The following is a 17,890-nucleotide window of genomic DNA, read 5'->3' on the forward strand; positions in this document are numbered from 1 at the left end:
TGACCCCACACCCCACACCCTGACCCCACACCCCATCCCTGACCCCACACCCCAAACCCTGACCCCAAACCCCATCCCTGACCCCACACCCTCTCTCTGACCCCAAACCCCACCCCACACCCCGTCCCCATGGCTGTCCCGTGTGTCCCCAGGTCCCTGTGCCAGGAGCTGGACGCGGCCGGCAGCGATGGCGAGCAGGACGAGGGCGGCGACACCGAACCCAAACGGCGCAGCCGGGGTCAGGGATGGGGTCAGGGATGGGGTCAGGGGTGTGGGGTCAGGGATGGGGTCAGGGATGGGGTCAGGGATTGGGGTCAGGGATTGGGGTCAGGGATTGGGGTCAGGGATTGGGGTCAGGGTTTGGGGTCAGGGATTGGGTCAGGGATTGGGGTCAGGGGTGTGGGGTCAGGGATTGGGTCAGGGATTGGGGACAGGGTGTGGGGTCAGGGGTGGGGTCAGGGATTGGGGACAGGGATTGGGGTCAGGGTTTGGGGTTTGGGGACAGGGTTTGGGGTCAGGGATGGGGTCAGGGATGGGGTCAGGGATGGGGTCAGGGATTGGGGTCAGGGTGTGGGGTCAGGGTGTGGGGTCAGGGTGTGGGGTCAGGGGTGTGGGGTCAGGGTTTGGGTCAGGGTTTGGGGTCAGGGTGTGGGGTCAGGGATTGGGGTCAGGGTTTGGGGTCAGGGTGTGGGGTCAGGGGTGTGGGGTCAGGGGTGTGGGGTCAGGGTTTGGGGTCAGGGTTTGGGGTTTGGGGACAGGGTTTGGGGTCAGGGATGGGGTCAGGGGTGGGGTCAGGGTTTCGGGTGTGGGGTCAGGGTTTGGGGTCAGGGTTTGGGGTGTGGGGTCAGGGTTTGAGGTCAGGGGGTGTGGGGTGTGGGGTCAGGGTTTGGGGTCAGGGCTGTGGGGTTTGGGGTGGGGGGTCAGGGATTGGGGTCAGGGCTGTGGTATGGGGTCAGGGGTGTGGGGTCGAGGTTTGGGGTCAGGGGGGTGTGGGGTCGGGAGTGGGGTCAGGGCATGTGGGGACAGGGTATGGGGTGTGGGGTCAGGGGGTGTGGGATCAGGGTTTGGGGTCAGGGTTTGGGTCAGGGATGGGATGTGGGGTCAGGGATGGGGTGTGGGGACAGGGTGTGGGATCAGGAATGGGGTTTGGGGTGAGGTGGAGGGTCAGGGTTTGGGGTGGGGCCAGGGATGGGGCTTGGGGTGTGGGGACAGGGTTTGGGCTCAGGGATGGGGTCAGGGTTTGGGGTTTGGGGTCAGAGTTTGGGGTTTGGGGTCAGGGATGGGGTTTGGGGTAAGGGGTGGGTTTGGAGATCAGGGATCTGGTTTTGGGGTTGGGGCTGTGGTTTTGGGATCAGGGCTGGGATTTTGGGATCAGGGCTGTGGTTTTGGGGTCGGGGCTGTGGTTTTGGGATCAGGGCTGGGGTTTTGAGGGTTAAGGTCGGTGTTTGGAGCTCAGGGTTGGGGTTTTGGGATCAGGGCTGGGATTTTGGGGTTGGGGCTGGGGTTTTGGGATCAAGGCTATGGTTTTGGGGTCGGGGCTGGTTTTGGGGTCAGGGCTGGGGTTTTGGGGTCGGGGCTGGGATTTTGGGGTCAGGGCTGTGGTTTTGGGGTTGGGGCTGTGATTTTGGGGTCAGGGCTGTGGTTTTGGGGTCGGGGCTGGGATTTTGGGATCAGGGCTATGATTTTGGGGTCAGGGCTGTGGTTTTGGGGTCAGGGCTGTGGTTTTGGGATCAGGGCTGGGATTTTGGGGTTGGGGCTGTGGTTTTGGGGTCGGGGCTGTGGTTTTGGGGTCGGGGCTGTGGTTTTGGGATCAGGGCTGGGATTTTGGGATCAGGGCTGTGATTTTGGGGTCGGGGCTGGGGTTTTGGGGTCAGGGCCGTGGTTTTGGGGTCGGGGCTGGTTTTGGGGTGCCAGCAGCCCCTCCCCACGCCCCCAGACTACCGCAGGACCAGCCTGGCCCCGTACGTGCGGCTGCTGGAGCAGTTTGTGGAGGGCCTGGAGAGCGCCCGGCGGGGAGAGCGCATCCGGCACAGCGGTGCGGACCCCAAAACGGCCCTGGGAGTGGGTTTGGGGTCTCCCGGGGATTTGGGGTCTGCCCTGTGGGATTTGGGGTCTGCCCTGTGGGATTTGGGGGTCTTTAATTGAATTTTGGGGGTCTCCCGGGGGATTTGGGGTCTGCCCTGCTGGATTTGGGGGTCTTTAATTTAATTTTGGGGGTCTGCCCTTTGGATTTGGGGTCTGCCCTGTTGGATTTGGGGGTCTTTAATTGAATTTTGGGGGTCTGCCCTGTGGGATTTGGGGGTTTCTCATTAGGTTTGGGGTCTGCCCTGTGGGATTTGGGGTCTGCCCCATTGGATTTGGGGGTCTCCCGTGGGATTTGGGGTCTGCCCTGTGGGCTTTGGGGTCTGCCCTGCTGGATTTGGGGGTCTTTAATTCAATTTTGGGGGTCTGCCCTGTGGGATTTGGGGTCTCCCCTGCTGGATTTGGGGCCTCCCATTGGATTTGGGGGTCTGTCCTGTTAGATTTGGGGGTTTCTCATTAGGTTTGGGGTCTGCCCTGTGGGATTTGGGGGTCTTTAATTGAATATTGGAGGTCTGTCCCTCTGGATTTGGGGCCTCCCATTGGGTTTGGGGGTCTTTAATTGAATTTTGGGGGTCTGCCCTGTGGGATTTGGGGGTCTCTCATTGGGTTTGGGGGTCTCCTGTGGGATTTGGGGTCTGTCCCTCTGGATTTGGGCCTCCTGCTGGATTTGGGGATCTTTAATTGAATTTTGGGGTCTGTCCTGTGGAATTTGGAGGTCTGTCCCTTTAGATCTGGGGTCTGTCCCTTTGGATTTGGGGTCTGTCCCTTTGGATTTGGGGTCTGTCCCTTTGGATTTGGGGTCTGCCCTGCTGGATTTGGGGGTCTCTCACTGAATTTTGGGGCCTGTCCCTCTGGATTTGGGGCCTCCCATTGGATTTGAGCTCTGTCCTGTTGGATTTGGGGTCTGGCCCTCTGGATTTGGGGGTCTTTAATTGAATTTTGGAGTCTCTCCCTCTGGATTTGGGGGTTTCTCACTGAATTTTGGGGTCTGTCCCTCTGGATTTGGGGTCTTTAATTGAATTTTGGGGTCTGTCCCCCTGGATTTGGGCGTTTCTCACTGAATTTTGGGGTCTGTCCCTTTGGATTTTGGGGTCTTTCATTGAATTTTGGGGTCTGTCCCTCTGGATTTGGGGTCTCTCACTGAATTTTGGGGTCTGTCCCTCTGGATTTGGGGTCTTTAATTGAATTTTGGGGTCTGTCCCCTTGGATTTGGGGGTCTTTAATTGAATTTTGGGGTCTGTCCCTCTGGATTTAGGGTGTCTCACTGAATTTTGGGGTCTGTCCCTCTGGATTTGGGGTCTTTAATTGAATTTTGGGGTCTGTCCCCTTGGATTTTGGGGTCTTTCATTGAATTTTGGGGTCTGTCCCTCTGGATTTGGGGGTTTCTCACTGAATTTTGGGGTCTCTCCCTTTGGATTTTGGGGTCTTTCATTGAATTTTGGGGTCTGTCCCTCTGGATTTAGGGTCTTTAATTGAATTTTGGGGTCTGTCCCTCTGGATTTGGGGGTTTCTCACTGAATTTTGGGGTCTGTCCCCCTGGATGTGGGCTCTGTCCCATCAGATCTGGCACCTCGAGGTGACAGCCGGGGACACCCGGAGGAGCCGCTGCTGTCCCACCTCTGTTCTTTTGTTTTTCCTGCAAAACCCTTCACAAAACCTCCCCGTTTCTCCTTTTTCTGCAGATCTCCAGGGAGATTTCTGAGCCTGACGCTGTCATTGTCACCTCCCGAGGTGTCACTGTCACCTCCCCTGGCCCGGGGGTCCCTGGAGCAGCCGAGCCCCCCCAGCCCCCCGGCCCTGCTCTGTTTTTCTCTGTTTTTCTCTGTTTTTGTACTTTTTGTACCGTTTTCTGCACAAAAAAAAAAAAAACCATTAAATGTTTCTGCTCAGCTTTGGGCTGGGGGCTGCTGGGGAGGGGGGGGGGGGTCCCTGCTCTGGGGGGGAGATGGGGAGGGGTCCCTGGTCTCAGTGTGGGGTCGCTGCCCCCAGGCCCTGCCTGGGCCTTGTGCTGACCCCCTAACCCTGCCTGGACCCCCTGCCCCGACCCCCTAAACCAGTTCTGACCCCTTAAACCTGTCCTGGCCCCCTACCCTGACCCCCTAAACCTGCCTGGACCCCCTAAACTTGTCCTGACCCTATAACCCTGCCCTGACCCCCTAACCCTGTCCTGACCCCGTAATTCTGCCTGGACCCCCTAATTCTGAATGGACCCCCTGCCCTGACCCCCTAATCCCACCTGGACTCCTGCCCTGACCCCCTAGCCCTGTCCTGACCCTATAACCCTGCCTGGACCCCCTAACCCTGTCTGGACCCTGCCCTGACCCCATAATCCTGCCCCGATCCCTGCCTGGACCCCTAAACCCATCCTGACCCCCTAATCCTGAATGGACCCCCTGCCCTGACCTCCTAAACCTGCCCTGACCCCTTAATCCCACCTGGACTCCCTGCCCGACCCCCTAAACCTCTTCTGACCCCCTGCCTGACCCCATAACCCCACCTGGACCCCCTAAACCTGTCCTGACCCCCTAACTCTGCCTGGGCCCCCTAACCCTGAATAGACCCCCTAATCCTGGCTTGAACCCTTGTCCTGATCCCCTAACCCTGCCTGGAACCCCTAAACCTTTCCTGACCCCATAACTCTGCCTGGACCCTGCCCTGACCCCATAACCCTGCCCTGATCCCTACCCTGACCCCCTAACCCTGCCCGGACCCCATAACCCTGTCCTGATCCCCTAAACCTCTCCTGACCCCATAATCCTGTCCTGAGCCCTTAATCCCACCTGGACCCCCTGCCTGACCCCCTAAACCTCTCCTGACCCCCTGCCTGACCCCATAACCCTGTCCTGATCCCCTGTCCTGACCCCATAATCCTGCCCCGATCCCTGCCTTGACCCCTAAACCCATCCTGACCCCCTAACCCTGCCTGGACCCCCTAAACCTGTCCTGATCCCCTAATCCTGAATGGACCCCCTGCCCTGACCCCATAATCCTGTCCTGACCCCTTGTCCCGACCCCCTGATCCTGCCCTGACCCCATAACCCTGCCCTGACCCCATAATCCTGTCCTGACCCCTTAAACCTGTCCTGACCCCCCTTAATCCCACCTGGACCCCCTGCCTGACCCCCTAAACCTCTCCTGACCCCCTGCCTGACCCCACAACCCTGTCCTGACCCCCTGATCCTGCCCTGACCCCATAACCCTGTCCTGACCCCCTAAACCCATCCTGACCCCTTAATCCCACCTGGACTCCCTGCCTGACCCCCTAACCCTGTCCTGACCCCCTGCCCTGGCCCCATAACCCTGCCTGGATCCCCTAAACCCATCCTGACCCCCCAATCCCACCTGGACCCCCCCCAGGACCCCAAACCCCCCCGGTTCCCATCCCCCCCCCGGGGTCTCCCCGCTCCCACGGTGGGGCCCGAACAGAGCCCGGAACTCCGGAGCGCGGCCGCGGGGGCCGGGCCGGGCCGTGTTGCCGCGCTCTCCCCCCCTGCCCCGGAAGTCGCGCGCTCCCGGAAGTCGCGCTGCCCTCTCGGTCTCTTTCCGCCGCCATCTTGGGCCCCGCTCCCCGCACAGTGAGTCCCGCGCCGCCATCCGCCGCCATCCGCCGCCATCCGCCGCTCGGGGCGCCGCTCGCCGCTAGCGGCATGAGCGGGTGGCCGGCAGGACCCGGTTGAGGCCATCGGTGGGGTCGTGGGCGCGCCGGGAAGGGCGGAGCGGGCGGAGGGGGGGAAGGCGGCGGCCTAGGCCCGGGCCCGGGACCGCGGCCGGGCTCTGCCGGTGCCGTGCGGCCGAGCTGCGCCGGCGGATCCTCCCGCTGGTGGGGCTTGCGCGGTGTCCCCGCGGCGTGGGCAGGACGCTGTGGCGGAGCCCCGGCGAGCCCGGGCCTGTCGGTTTCTCCATTCCCGTAGAAATGCCCGGCGAAGCCACAGAAACCGTCCCGGCCACGGAGCAGGAGCTGCCGCAGCCGCAGGCGGAGACAGGTGAGGCCCGGGGGGGATTCCCGGGGTGCCCTCGCCTGCGTGAGCCCGCTTCGAGGCCCGTCACGGGTTTTGGGGGGTCCGTTCCGCGGTCTCGGAGCGAACCGGGCCGGTGCTGTGGGTCCCGCGGGGGCGGAGCGGGGGCTCCTCGTGTCCCGGGACCGGGAGCGGGGCTGGCTCCGAGCTCGGTTGGGGCGGGAGGGGAGGGCAGCGGCCGTGGCCGGGTCGGGGTGGTGGGGTGGGTGTCCTGTCCTGTGGGATTTGGGGTCCTGTCCTGTGGGATTTGGGGTCCTGTGCCGCTGGGTTTGGGGATCCTGTCCCCTTGGATTTGGGGATCGTGTCCTATGGGATTGGGGGACTTGTCCCGCTGGATTTGGGGATCCTGTCCTGTGAGATTTGGGATCCTGTCCTATAGGATTTGGGATCCCATCCCCTTGGATTTTGGGACCTGTCCTGTGGGATTTGGGGACTTGTGCCATTGGATTTGGGGATCCTGTCCTGTGAGATTGGGGGACTTGTCCTGCTGGATTTGGGGATCCTGTCCCACTGGATTTGGGGTCCTGTCCTATGGGATTTAGGATCCTGTCCCACTGGATTTGGGGATCCTTTCCCCTTGGATTTGGGGACCTGTCCCATTGGATTTAGGGTCCTGTCCCCTTGATTTGGTTTCCTGTGGGATTTGGGATCCTGTCTTGTGGGATTTGGGATCCTGTCCTATGGGATTTGGGATCCCATCCCCTTGGATTTGGGGATCCTGTCCTATGGGATTGGGGGACTTGTCCTGCTGGATTGGGGGATCCTGTCCCCTTGGATTTGGGGTCTTGTCCCTTTGGGTTTGGTGTCCTATGGGATTTGGAGACCTGTCCTGTGGGATTTGGGGACCTGTCCCACTGGATTTGGGGATCCTGTCCTGTGGGATTTGGGATCCTGTCCCACTGGATTTGGGGATCCTTTCCCCTTGGATTTTGGGACCTGTCCCATTGGATTTAGGGTCCTGTGCCCTTGATTTGGTTTCCTGTGGGATTTGGGATCCTGTCCTGTGGGATTTGGGGATGGATCCCACTGGAGTTGGGGTCCTGTCCTGTTGGACTTGAGGGTCTGCCCCATGGATTTGGGGGTCTCTCACTGAATTTTTGGGGGATTTCCCCTTTGGATTTGGGGTCTTACATTGAATTTTGGGGGTTTGCCCCTCTGGATTTGGGGGCCTGCCCCATTGGATTTGGGGGTCTTTAATTGAATTTTGGACATCTGTCTTGTTGGATTTGGGGGTCTTTTACTGAATTTTTGGGATCTGCCTGGTTGAATTTGGGGCCTGTCCCATTGGATTTGGGGGTCTTAATGAATTTGGGGGTCTCTCATAGGATTTGGGGTCTGTCCCGTTGGATTTGGGGGTCTCTCACTGAATTTTGGGGGTTTTCCATGTTGGATTTGGGGGTCTCTCATAGGATTTGAGGTCTGCCCCATTGGATTTGGGTGTTTCTCATTGGATTTGGGGTCTGTCTCGTTGGATTTGGGGGTCTGCCCCATTGGATTTGGGGGTGTCACAGAATTTTGGGGGTTTTCCATGTTGGATTTGGGGTTTTCTCCTAGGATTTGGGGGTCTGCCCGGTTGGATTTGGGGGTCTCTCACTGAATTTTGGGGGTCTGTCCCATTGGATTTGGGGTCTGCCCCATAGGATTTGGGGTTTTCTCCTAGGATTTGGGGACTGCCCCATTGGATTTGGGTATTTCTCATAGGATTTGGGGTCTGCCCCATTGGATTTGGGTATTTCTCATAGGATTTGGGGTCTGCCCCATTGGATTTGGGGTTTTCTCCTAGGATTTGGGGTCTGCCCCATTGGATTTGGGGGTCTCTCATAGGATTTGGGGGTCTGCCCCATTGGATTTGGGGTCTGCCCCATTGGATTTGGGGTTTTCTCCTGGGATTTGGGGTCTGCCCCATTGGATTTGGGGGTCTCTCATAGGATTTGGGGGTCTGCCCCATTGGATTTGGGGTCTGCCCCATTGGATTTGGGGTTTTCTCCTGGGATTTGGGGCCTGCCCCGCTGGGGAGCCCCCGCTGAGGCTCGGTGGCAGGGAGGGGACACAGGAGGAGCTGGGGGTGGCTGCTGCTGTGACAGCTGCCCCGTGATTCCCAGGAGCTGATTCCCAGGAGCTGATTCCCAGGAGCTGATTCACAGGAGCTGATTCCCAGCTCCCTCTCCCTCCCGGCGTAGCTGGAATTCCTCTTTGGGGCCCTCTCCCTGCAGTGCCTCTCCTGCCCCTCTCAGCTGCCAGCTCCCAAAATCCTGCTGCTCCCGGCGTTCCTCAGACAGCTCCTTGGGTTTTCACCTTCCTTGGAAGTCTCTGGAAAAACCCTGGAGATGTGGGGCTGATCCAGAGGGGTTGTGGGCAGAAATCCCCTGGTTTGGGGAATCCTTTAGTTTGGGATGTTTGAGAAGCACCAAGGAAAACTGGGGCTGTGGGGGAGAAGCAGGAATGATTGTGTCCATCAGGAATGTGCTCCTTGGATTTTCATCTTCCTTGGAATTCTCTGGAAAAAGCCTGGAGGTGTGGGGCTGATCCAGAGGGGCTGTGGGCAGAAATGCCCAGGTTTTGGGGAATCCTTTGGCTTGGGATGTTTGAGGAGCACCCGAGTGGGGCTCGGGGGAGAAGCAGGAATGATTGTGTCCATCAGGAATGTGCTGGGAAGGAGCAGGGATGAAGGATTGTTCTGGAAGGGGCTGCTCTGCACGGCCTGTTCCGTGCCCTTGGCAGCACTTGCTGCTCCTTTGGGAGGCACCAGGACGTTCTTGGAGCAGGAAATGTCCTGGCACTGATGCCCAGCTCCATCCTTCCCACAGAGCTCTGGTTTGGGGTAAAATGGGGCATTAGCAGCATTTTTGGGACCCCATTCCTGTGGCAGGGACAGGGATGTCATTCCCACATTCCGTGGGTGGCAGCAGGAGCAGGACACGCCTGATGCCAGGGTGGGACAGGGGCACAGCCCCTGGCAGGGACAGGAGCCATGGGACGGGGCTGGCTCTGCCCAGGGCGGCTCCGTGCCCGGGCTGGTTCTGCTGGTTGGACCAGCACGGCCCTGCCCGCTGTGCCAGGCTCTGCCCTGCCCTGGAACTCCTCTGGGAGTGACACTGGGAATGCCAGGGCTCTGCAGGGAGCTGGGAGCTCAGCCCTGGCATGGGCTGTTCCCTAAACAGTGCCCTGTGATTGCTGGGTGGCATTGGGAATTCCATTGGGAATGCCAGGGCTCTGCAGGGAGCTGGGAGCTGAACCCCCTTCTCATGGCCTGTTCACTAAACAGTGCCCTGTGATTGCTGGTTGGCATTGGGAATTTTCTTGGGAATGTCTCTCCAGGCTCTCAGCTCTGGCTCAGGAGCTGGAAGCTGAATCCTCTCATGGCCTGTTCACTAAACAGTGCCCTCTGATTGCTGGTTGGCATTGGGAATTCCATTGGGAATGCCAGGGCTCTGCAGGGAGCTCAGCCCTGGCATGGCCTCTTCCCTAAACAGTGCCCTGTGATTGCTGGTTGGCATTGGGAATTCCATTGGGAATGTCTCTCCAGGCTCTCAGGAGCTGGAAGCTCAGCCCTGGCATGGCCTGTTCCCTAAACAGTGCCCTGTGATTGCTGGGTGGCACTGGGAATTTCATTGGGAATGCCAGGGCTCTCTGCAGGCTCTTGGGAGCTGGGAGCTGAACCCTGGCATGGCCTCTTCTCTAAATGGTGCCCTTTCAGTGCTGGGAATTCCATTGGGAATCTCTCTCCAGGCTTTCAGGAGCTGGGAGCTGAGCCCTCTCATGGCCTGTTCCCTAAACAGTGCCCTTTGGTTACTGGTTGGCACTGGGAATTTCATTGGGAATGTCTCTCCAGGCTCTCTTCAGGCTCTCAACTCTGTCTTAGGAGCTGGAAGTTCAGCCCTGGCATGGCCTCTTCCCTAAACGGTGCCCTCGGATTGTTGGTTGGCATTGGGAATTTTATTGGGAATATCACTGGGAATGTCAGGGCTCTTTGCAGGCTCTCAGCTCTGGTCAGGAGCTGGAAGCTCAGCCCTGGCATGGCCTCTTCTCTAAATGGTGTCCTTTGATTGCTGGTTGGCATTGGGAATTTCATTGGGAATGTCTCTCCAGGCTCTCAGCTCTGGCTCAGGAGCTGGAAGTTCAGCCCTGGCATGGCCTCTTCACTAAACAGTGCCCTGTGATTGCTGGTTGGCATTGGGAATTTCATTTGGAATGTCAGGGCTCTCTGCAGGCTCTCAGGAGCTGGGAGCTCAGCCCTGTGGCCTGGGCAGTGCCCTTGGCTCACAGCTGGTGTTGGGAATGTCAGGGCTCTCTGCGGGCTCTCAGGAGCTGGGAGCTCAGCCCTGTGGCCTGGGCAATGCCCTTGGCTCACAGCTGGTATAGGAATGTCAGGGCTCTCTCCAGGCCCTCTCCAGGCTCTCTTGGGCCTGGCTGGGGAGCTGGAAGCTCTCCTTGCCTTAATGAACTGTTGTTCTCCCTGTTCAGCTCCAGCTGCCCCCGCTGCTGCTCCCATCCCTGCTCCAGGTACTCCTGTAACCCCTCGTGTGCCACATTAACCAGCGTGTGCCATTCTGGGGGTTGCACTCCATTAACCCTAACAGCTCCCAGGGCACTGGGGGGCACTGGGGGGCCTGGCCCCACCACCCCCATGTCACTGTGCCCTCAGGCCATCTGCCCAAGTCACCCACAGCTGAGGGAGGGGGCTCCAGGGCACTCCAGGAGTAATTCCACATGCCAGTGGGTTTTATTTGACTTCTTTTTGGGTGGGTGTTTGTTCCCCCTTGCTCCCTGCAGCTCAGGGGGGTGACCCCAGGCTCGTGAGCAGCCCTGGGTGTCCTGCCAGACTTGTGGGGCTCCAGGGGGGTTGTGACAGCCCCTTTGGTAGGGCAGAGCTGGATCCCTGCATCCCTGGCCTGCTGGGGCTTCCTGCTGCTTCAGGGAGTGCCTCCTGCCGTGCAGGGCTCTCAGGAAAATGGTGTTCTAGAAGGGCATGAGCATCCTGCTCCGTGCCAACCCTGGCAGTGCCTGCTGGGCCAGAAGCCAGGCACAGAGACCAGAGGAATGCCAGGGCTGGCCTCGTGCCCCCTCCCTGTGTCTCCTCCTCTCATGGCTCGCTCTGTTTCTCTCCTTTAGCTGTTCTTCATGCTGCTCATTCCCCACCTCTGCCTCCATCTCCATCCGCCCAGGCACAGCTGCCCAGCGCTGCCCCGGCTCTGCCAGGCCCCCCGGGCCCCGTGTCCCCCCCCGTGGTCCCGGCTGCAGCCATCCCCGTGTTCTCCGTGCCCCCCCAGCCCCCTGTCCCCCCTCTGCTGGCCCCAGCCACCGCTGCCCCTCCTCCAGCTCCGCAGGGCTTTGCAGCCCCAGGATCTCCAGGGCCTGCCCCAGTTAGCCCAGTGTCCCCAGGATTCCCAGCTCCAGTGTCACCTGGCCTGGCTGCTGCTGCTGCTGCTGCAGTGACAGTGGCTCCTCTTGTCCCCCCAGTGAGCCCCAGTTCTCTCCCAGCTGCTCTCACCTCTCCCATGAAAACTGCTGCCACTGTGGGAGCAGCCCCAGCTCCTTTCCCTGCCTCTGGAGCACCCCCAGCCCCTCTCCCTGCCTCTGGAGCACCCCCTGCCCCTCTCCCTGTCTCTGGAGCACCCCCAGCCCCTCTCCCTGCCTCTGGAGCACCCCCAGCCCCTCTCCCTGTCTCTGGAGCACCCCCAGCCCCTCTCCCTGCCTCTGGAGCACCCCCAGCCCCTCTCCCTGCCTCTGGAGCACCCCCAGCCCCTCTCCCTGTCTCTGGAGCACCCCCAGCCCCTCTCCTCCCTCCCCCATCCCGTCCCCTTCTGGCATCTCCCCCAGCAGTGCCCCCCAGTTTGCTGCCTGCTCCCACGGTGGCAGTGACCCCCCAGAGTCCAGGGTCACCCCCACTTCCCCCAGTGTCTCCTGGAAGTCCTGCTGCTCCAGGCTCTCCCCGAGCCCCAGCTGCAGCCCTGGTCGGTGCCATCTCCCCCCCTGTGTTCCTGGCTGCCCCCAAAGCTCCCCTGTCACCCCCTATCCCTCTGCTGGCAGCTGGCATGTCCCCTGGGCATCCTGCTGCTGGCCCAGCCCCTGGTGCCCCAGTCTCACCACTGCTCCCAGTTGCTCCTTCTGTGTCCAAGGCCTGTCCCGTGGGTCCCCCGGCTGTGGGACACCCCGTCCCTCCCTCGGTGACAAGGACCCCCCCTGGGAGCCCGGCCCCTCGGGCAGCAGGAGCTCCAGTGCCTCCTGCCCTGCCCACACCTGCCCTGGCAGCTGCCATCCCTGTCCCAGGGTCTCCAGCCAGCCCTGGGCTCCCAGCAGCAGCTCCTGTGCCTGCTGTCCCCTCTGCCAGCTGTCCCCCTGTCACTCTGGCCACTGCAGCCACCCCTCCTGCTGCCAGAGCAGCTCCTCCAAGTCCAGCTGCTGCCCCTGTCACACCAGCCACGGCAGCTCCAGCCACCCCTCCTGTGGCTAAAACATCTCCTGGGAGCCCGGTCACTGCCCCAGCTGCCCCGTCTGTCCCTGTCACACCACCCATGACACCTGTGGCCACCCCTCCTGTGGCTAAAACATCTCCTGCTGTCCCTGTCACACCAGCCATGGCACCTGTGGCCACCCCTCCTGCTGCCAAAGCAGCTCCTGGGAGCCCGGTCACTGCCCCCTGTGCCCCTGTCATGCCACCCATGACACCTGTGGCCACCCCTCCTGCTGCCAAAGCAGCTCCCCCGAGTTCAGCCGCTGTCCCCTGTGCCCCTGTCACACCGGCCACGGCAGCTCCACCCTCTCCAGCTGCCCCTCCCTCAGCCAAAGATGCTGCCCAGGGCTCTGGTGCTGCCTCAGCTGCCACTGCAGCTCCTCCCAGCCCAGCTCCAGCCACCCCACCTGCAGCCAAAAGTGCCCCCAAGAGCCCTGGTGCTGCCACCCCATCCCCTGCCACCCCATCCCCTGCCACCCCATCCCCTGCCACCCCAGCTCCTGCCACCCCAGCTCCCGCAGCTCCACCAGCTCCAGCTGCCCCCCCAGCAGCCAAAACACCCCCAAAGAGCCCTGCCAAAGCCACCCCAGCCTCTCCTGAAGCCAAGACACCTCCAAAGAGCCCTGCCAAAGCCACCCCCACCGAGGACAAGGCCCCCCCAAAGAGCCCTGCCAAAGCCACCCCCACTGAGGACAAGGCCCCCCCAAAGAGCCCTGCCAAAGCCACCCCAGCTCCAGCTTCCCCTGGAGCAGCCAAAAAGTCTCCCCAAGGCAGCCCCGTCACTGCCCCATCTGCTCCTGTGCCTCCAGCACCTTCAGCTGCCCCTGCTGAGGCCAAGGCACCCCCAAAGAGCCCTGACAAAGCCACCCCAAGCCCTGCTGAGGCCAAAACACCCCCAAAAAGCCCTGACAAAGCTGCCCCTGCTGAAGCCAAGGCACCCCCAAAAAGCCCTGACAAAGCTGCCCCTGTTGAGGCCAAAACACCCCCAAAGAGCCCTGCTACAGCCACCCCAGCTCCAGCTGAGGACAAAACACCCCCAAAAAGCCCTGACAAAGCCACCCCAACCCCTGCTGAGGTCAAGACACCCCCAAAGAGTCCTGCCAAAGTCACCCCAGCTCCAGCAGCCTCTCCTGAAGCCAAGGCACCCCCAAAGAGCCCTGCCAAGGGCACCCCACCCTCTCCTGAGGCTAAGACGCCCCCAAAAAGCCCTGTGAAAGCCACCCCAGCCTCTCCTGAGGCTAAGACACCCCCAAAAAGCCCTGCCAAAGCCACCCCAGCTCCAGCCACCCCTGCTGAGGCCAAAACCCCTCCAGCTCCTGCCCAGGTGCCTCCCAAGAGTCCTGCTATGGCCACCCCAGCTCCCAGTGCCCCCCCAGCTGCAAAAACACCCCCAAAGAGCCCTGCCAAAGCCACCCCAGCTCCAGCAGCTCCTGCTGCAGCCAAAGGAGCCTCAAAAAGCCCTGCTGAGGCCAAGGCACCCCCAAAAAGCCCTGTCAAGGCCACTCCTCCTCCAGCCACCCCTGCTGAGGCCAAGGCACCCCCAAAAAGCCCTGTCAAGGCCACTCCTCCTCCAGCCACCCCTGCTGAGGCCAAAGCACCCCCAAAAAGCCCTGTCAAGGCTACTCCTCCTCCAGCCACCCCTGCTGAGGCCAAAGCACCCCCAAAAAGCCCTGCTGAGGCCAAGGCACCCCCAAAAAGCCCTGTCAAGGCCAGCCCAGCTCCAGCCACCCCTGCTGAGGCTAAAGCACCCCCAAAAAGCCCTGTCAAGGCCACTCCTCCTCCAGCCACCCCTGCTGCAGCCAAAGGAGCCTCAAAAAGCCCCTCTGAGGCCAAGGCACCCCCAAAGAGCCCTGTCAAGGCCACTCCAGCTCCAGCCACACCCCCAGCTCCTGCCCCAGCCACGGGTGCCCCCCCAAAACCCCCAACCCCTGCCAAGAAGCAGCAGCAGCAGCCCCTCCCCAATAACAAGGTGGCCAAAGCAGCCACCCGGCCCCCCTCGAAAGCCGACGACGAGGACCTGCCACCTCTGCTCCCCCCCGAGCCACCCGTGCTGCTGGAGCTGTCCCCTGCCACGGGGGTCCCGGCCCCCCCGGCCCCACAGCCCGTCCTCAAGAATGACAAGGGTATTTGCATCCTGCCCGTGTGCATGGAGTGTCACTGGCTGCCCACGGGGTACTAACGGGCACGGTGCCAGCGGTCACTAACGCGTGTGCTCGGAGCACGGTGTGTGGGGGGTTTTTTTGTGGTGGTTTCTTTGTGGTTTGTGGCATGGGCACTGCGAGATGAGCTGGCTTCACACGAAGATGCCACGTGCCCGGCGCTGCTGTGTGTGGTGGGGGATGTGGGCAAGTGTTGGTGCCAAATTGGGTTGTCCACGCTATGCCTGGAGTGTTGGCACGCCCCGACACCTGCAGAGAGGTTTGCCAGGGCTCCTGTGTGCTGTGGGGGGAGTGAATCCAGGTAACGGCTGCACGGCAGCACCAGGGTCACCTCCAGGTGAGGCTGGGGACACCCGGCTCTGCTTCAGTGACTGGTGTGGTCAGTGCTGTGACCAGCTGCAGCTGGTGGCACTCTGGGCACCCAGAGGTGCTGTCCCCTCAGGGGGGGTTGGGGTTATCCCAGATCATCCCTGTGCAGCAGCCCTGGGGGCGCAGTGAGTGGGGTCTCAGTGCCATGTGCCAGCTCTGGGTTTGAGGGGACTCAAGAAGGGCCCTGTCACACTGGGCTGCTGCCACCTCAGCACCCTGGGAATGCCACCCACCTCCTCCTCGAGCTGGTGGCACAGCCTGGAGCTACCTCAGGATTCATTCTGGAGCCTCTGGGCACCTCTGGCACCCAGCTCCCACCACGACGAGGCTGAGGACCCACTCGTGCCACCCTGCTGATGGCATTCAGAGTGCAAGGAATGCTCCAAGCACCACCTAACTGGGCTGACTGGTGGCTTCACTGGGAGCCAGCAGCAAACCAGCAGCCCTGGACCTGCCTGGGGTTGGAAGAGTGAGGGCTGTGTGTCTCTGCAGGGTCTGGCACAGAGTCTGACAGCGATGAATCCGTACCAGAGCTCGAAGAGCAGGACTCCACACAGGCCACGACGCAGCAGGCACAGGTAGGGCAGGTGGCACACGGTGGATCAGAGTCCCTGCGGTGTCACCCCAGCATTGTCACGGATCCCTCTGGTTTTCTCTCTGGTTTTCCCTCCCTGCAGCTCGCGGCAGCAGCCGAAATAGACGAAGAACCCGTCAGCAAAGCAAAACAGAGCCGGAGCGAGAAGAAAGCTCGCAAGGTGAGGCTGCACTGTGCCTGGAGAGCAGCCCCAGGGCTCAGAGGATCTCACCAGGCCTGCACTGGAGTGTTCCCTGCAGCTGGCAGCCCGGGGGTGCTGCTCCGTGGCAGCAGATGCACATTTCCGTGTGTACCCATGCAGCAAATGTGGCATTTTGGAGAGAGGAGTTGGCACATCTGGGCTGGCTGCAGAGCTCTTCTTCCCTCACTGACCTTTCCCTGGTGTTTTTCAGGCAATGTCCAAGCTGGGCCTTCGCCAGGTGACAGGAGTCACCAGAGTCACCATCCGGAAATCCAAGAACATCCTCTTTGTCATCACAAAGCCAGACGTGTACAAGAGCCCGGCGTCAGACACCTACATCGTCTTTGGCGAGGCCAAGGTGAGCCCACCCTGGCGCCAGCAGGGCAGGGCTCCTTCCTGTCACCTGAGGCTGCTGCCAGGCAGCGTGCTGGCACTGCCCAGGGCTGCCCTCACTGCTCCTTCCCTTCCCTTCCCTCCTGCAGATCGAAGACCTGTCCCAGCAGGCTCAGCTGGCAGCTGCCGAAAAGTTCAAAGTGCAGGGAGAACCTGTTTCCAACATCCAGGAAAACACACAGACCCCCACCGTGCAGGAGGAGAGCGAGGAAGAGGAGGTAAGGCCTTCCCCAGCCGTGCTTTGGGTTCATCCACAAATTCCTCTCCTTCATCCGTGCAAAGGGAGAGAGCACAGGGTGCTGCCCTGGCGGTGTTGACAGCACAGGCCTGCCCTGGCTTCCAATCCAATCCCAGCCCGTGCCAAGCCTGGAACTGGCACCAAGCTTGGAACTGGCACCAATCCTGGGCTCTGTTCCTGCTCCAGGTTGACGAAACCGGCGTGGAGGTGAAAGACATCGAGCTGGTGATGTCGCAGGCGAACGTGTCGCGGGCCAAGGCCGTGCGAGCCCTCAAGAACAACAGCAACGACATTGTAAACGCCATAATGGTGAGTGCTGGGGGGGCAGCAGCTTTGGGGGGTCCCTGGGGGCAGCTGCTGCCTCTGGGCTGCCTCCTGACTCCCTTTCTCCCCACAGGAGCTGACGATGTAGCCGCCGGAGGGAGGAGCCTTTTTTGGTGTTTCAGAGAGAAGAGTAAAATACGACTAAATTTAAAATTTGTACTATTTCTATCGGTTAATAAAGTTGTGGCTTATTGTTGGTGAAATCTCTGCTCCGTGGTGCTCTGCTGCTCACCCTTCATGGCCCCAGGGTGGAGCCTTCCTCCCGGGAAGATCCCGGTGCTGATAGCCCGTCCTGGAACACCACCTGCCCGTTCCCTCCTTTCCTTCCTGTCCCAAAGCCTGCCTGGACAGCAGCCCAGGTCAGCTCAGTCAGAGTCACCCCTTCATCCCCTCAGGGTTCCCTTCAGGGGGGCTCCTCCCTGCCCTGCAGCAGGGGTGGGGAGCAGGGCTGAGGGAGAGGCTCCAGTGAAGCCTTGGGGCAGGTGAGATCCTTGGGGTTCACACCTGGCTGGGGCAGCTGGTGCTGGATGGACACGTGCCACGGCAGGGACAGACTGCCCTGTGTGGTGTCTTTATCCATGGCACCTTGGTTTGTGGATGGCAGCAGTTTGGGTGGGATGTTGATCTGCTGGGAGGGCACGATGGGCTGAGGCCAGCGGGTCAACAAGGCACCACCAACCCCATGGAACACTCCAGGCTGGGGGAGAGGGGCTGGAAAGCTGGGAAAGCCCTGGGGGTGCAGCTGGACAGAGCCCAGGTGTGCCCAGGATGGCACCTGGGCTGTCCCAGCCACGGGGACAGGGATTGTCCCCCTGGGCTGGCACTGCTGGGGCCCCTCCAGTGCCAGCTCCAGCCCTGGGCCCTCCTGGCCACGGAGACATCGAGGGGCTGGAGCGTGGCCAGAGCTGGGGAAGGGCTGGGGCAGCAGGAGAAGGGGCTGGAGAGGGGCTGGGGGAGCTGGGGAAGGGCTGGGGCAGCAGGAGAAGGGGCTGGGGCAGCCCTGGGGAGCTGGGGAAGGGCTGGGGCAGCAGGAGAAGGGGCTGGAGAGGGGCTGGGGGAGCTGGGGAAGGGCTGGGGCA

At 61.3% G+C, this 17,890-nt stretch overlaps 3 protein-coding genes across 4 annotated transcripts in view; all 3 read left to right on the forward strand.

Annotated features, from left to right (window-relative positions):
- PRIM1 (DNA primase subunit 1) overlaps nt 1-3,971 on the forward strand; it is a 19,902-nt gene extending 15,931 nt beyond the window's left edge. The window contains exons 10-12 of the mRNA XM_064401248.1: nt 153-238; nt 1,937-2,035; nt 3,765-3,971. Coding sequence (XP_064257318.1) covers nt 153-238; nt 1,937-2,035; nt 3,765-3,784 — 205 coding nt within the window. The 3' untranslated portion in view covers nt 3,785-3,971. The remainder of the gene's footprint in view (nt 1-152; nt 239-1,936; nt 2,036-3,764) is intronic.
- Nucleotides 3,972-5,539: 1,568 nt separating this feature from the next.
- Nucleotides 5,540-17,014, forward strand: NACA (nascent polypeptide associated complex subunit alpha). Of its 2 annotated transcripts, none has more exons than XM_064401270.1 (8): nt 5,540-5,657; nt 5,994-6,065; nt 15,573-15,658; nt 15,758-15,835; nt 16,068-16,214; nt 16,339-16,467; nt 16,674-16,796; nt 16,885-17,014. In XM_064401270.1, exons 2-8 carry the CDS (start codon nt 5,996-5,998, stop codon nt 16,897-16,899), a joined length of 648 nt encoding a protein of 215 aa, XP_064257340.1. In that variant the 5' UTR covers nt 5,540-5,657; nt 5,994-5,995; the 3' UTR covers nt 16,900-17,014. The 2 variants fall into 2 exon arrangements, with proteins under 2 accessions (XP_064257340.1, XP_064257341.1); XM_064401271.1 differs by lacking the exon at nt 5,540-5,657 and adding an exon at nt 5,677-5,767.
- LOC135287954 (basic proline-rich protein-like) lies at nt 6,301-15,566 on the forward strand. The gene is made up of 2 exons (XM_064401222.1): nt 6,301-7,431; nt 7,516-15,566. The coding sequence occupies exon 2, from the start codon at nt 11,597-11,599 to the stop codon at nt 14,729-14,731; it is 3,135 nt and encodes a 1,044-aa protein (XP_064257292.1). The 5' UTR covers nt 6,301-7,431; nt 7,516-11,596; the 3' UTR covers nt 14,732-15,566.
- Nucleotides 17,015-17,890: the final 876 nt, after the last annotated feature.

Source organism: Passer domesticus, chromosome 31 (assembly GCF_036417665.1).
Source record: "Passer domesticus isolate bPasDom1 chromosome 31, bPasDom1.hap1, whole genome shotgun sequence".
In the NCBI taxonomy this organism is placed as follows: Eukaryota; Metazoa; Chordata; class Aves; order Passeriformes; family Passeridae; genus Passer; species Passer domesticus.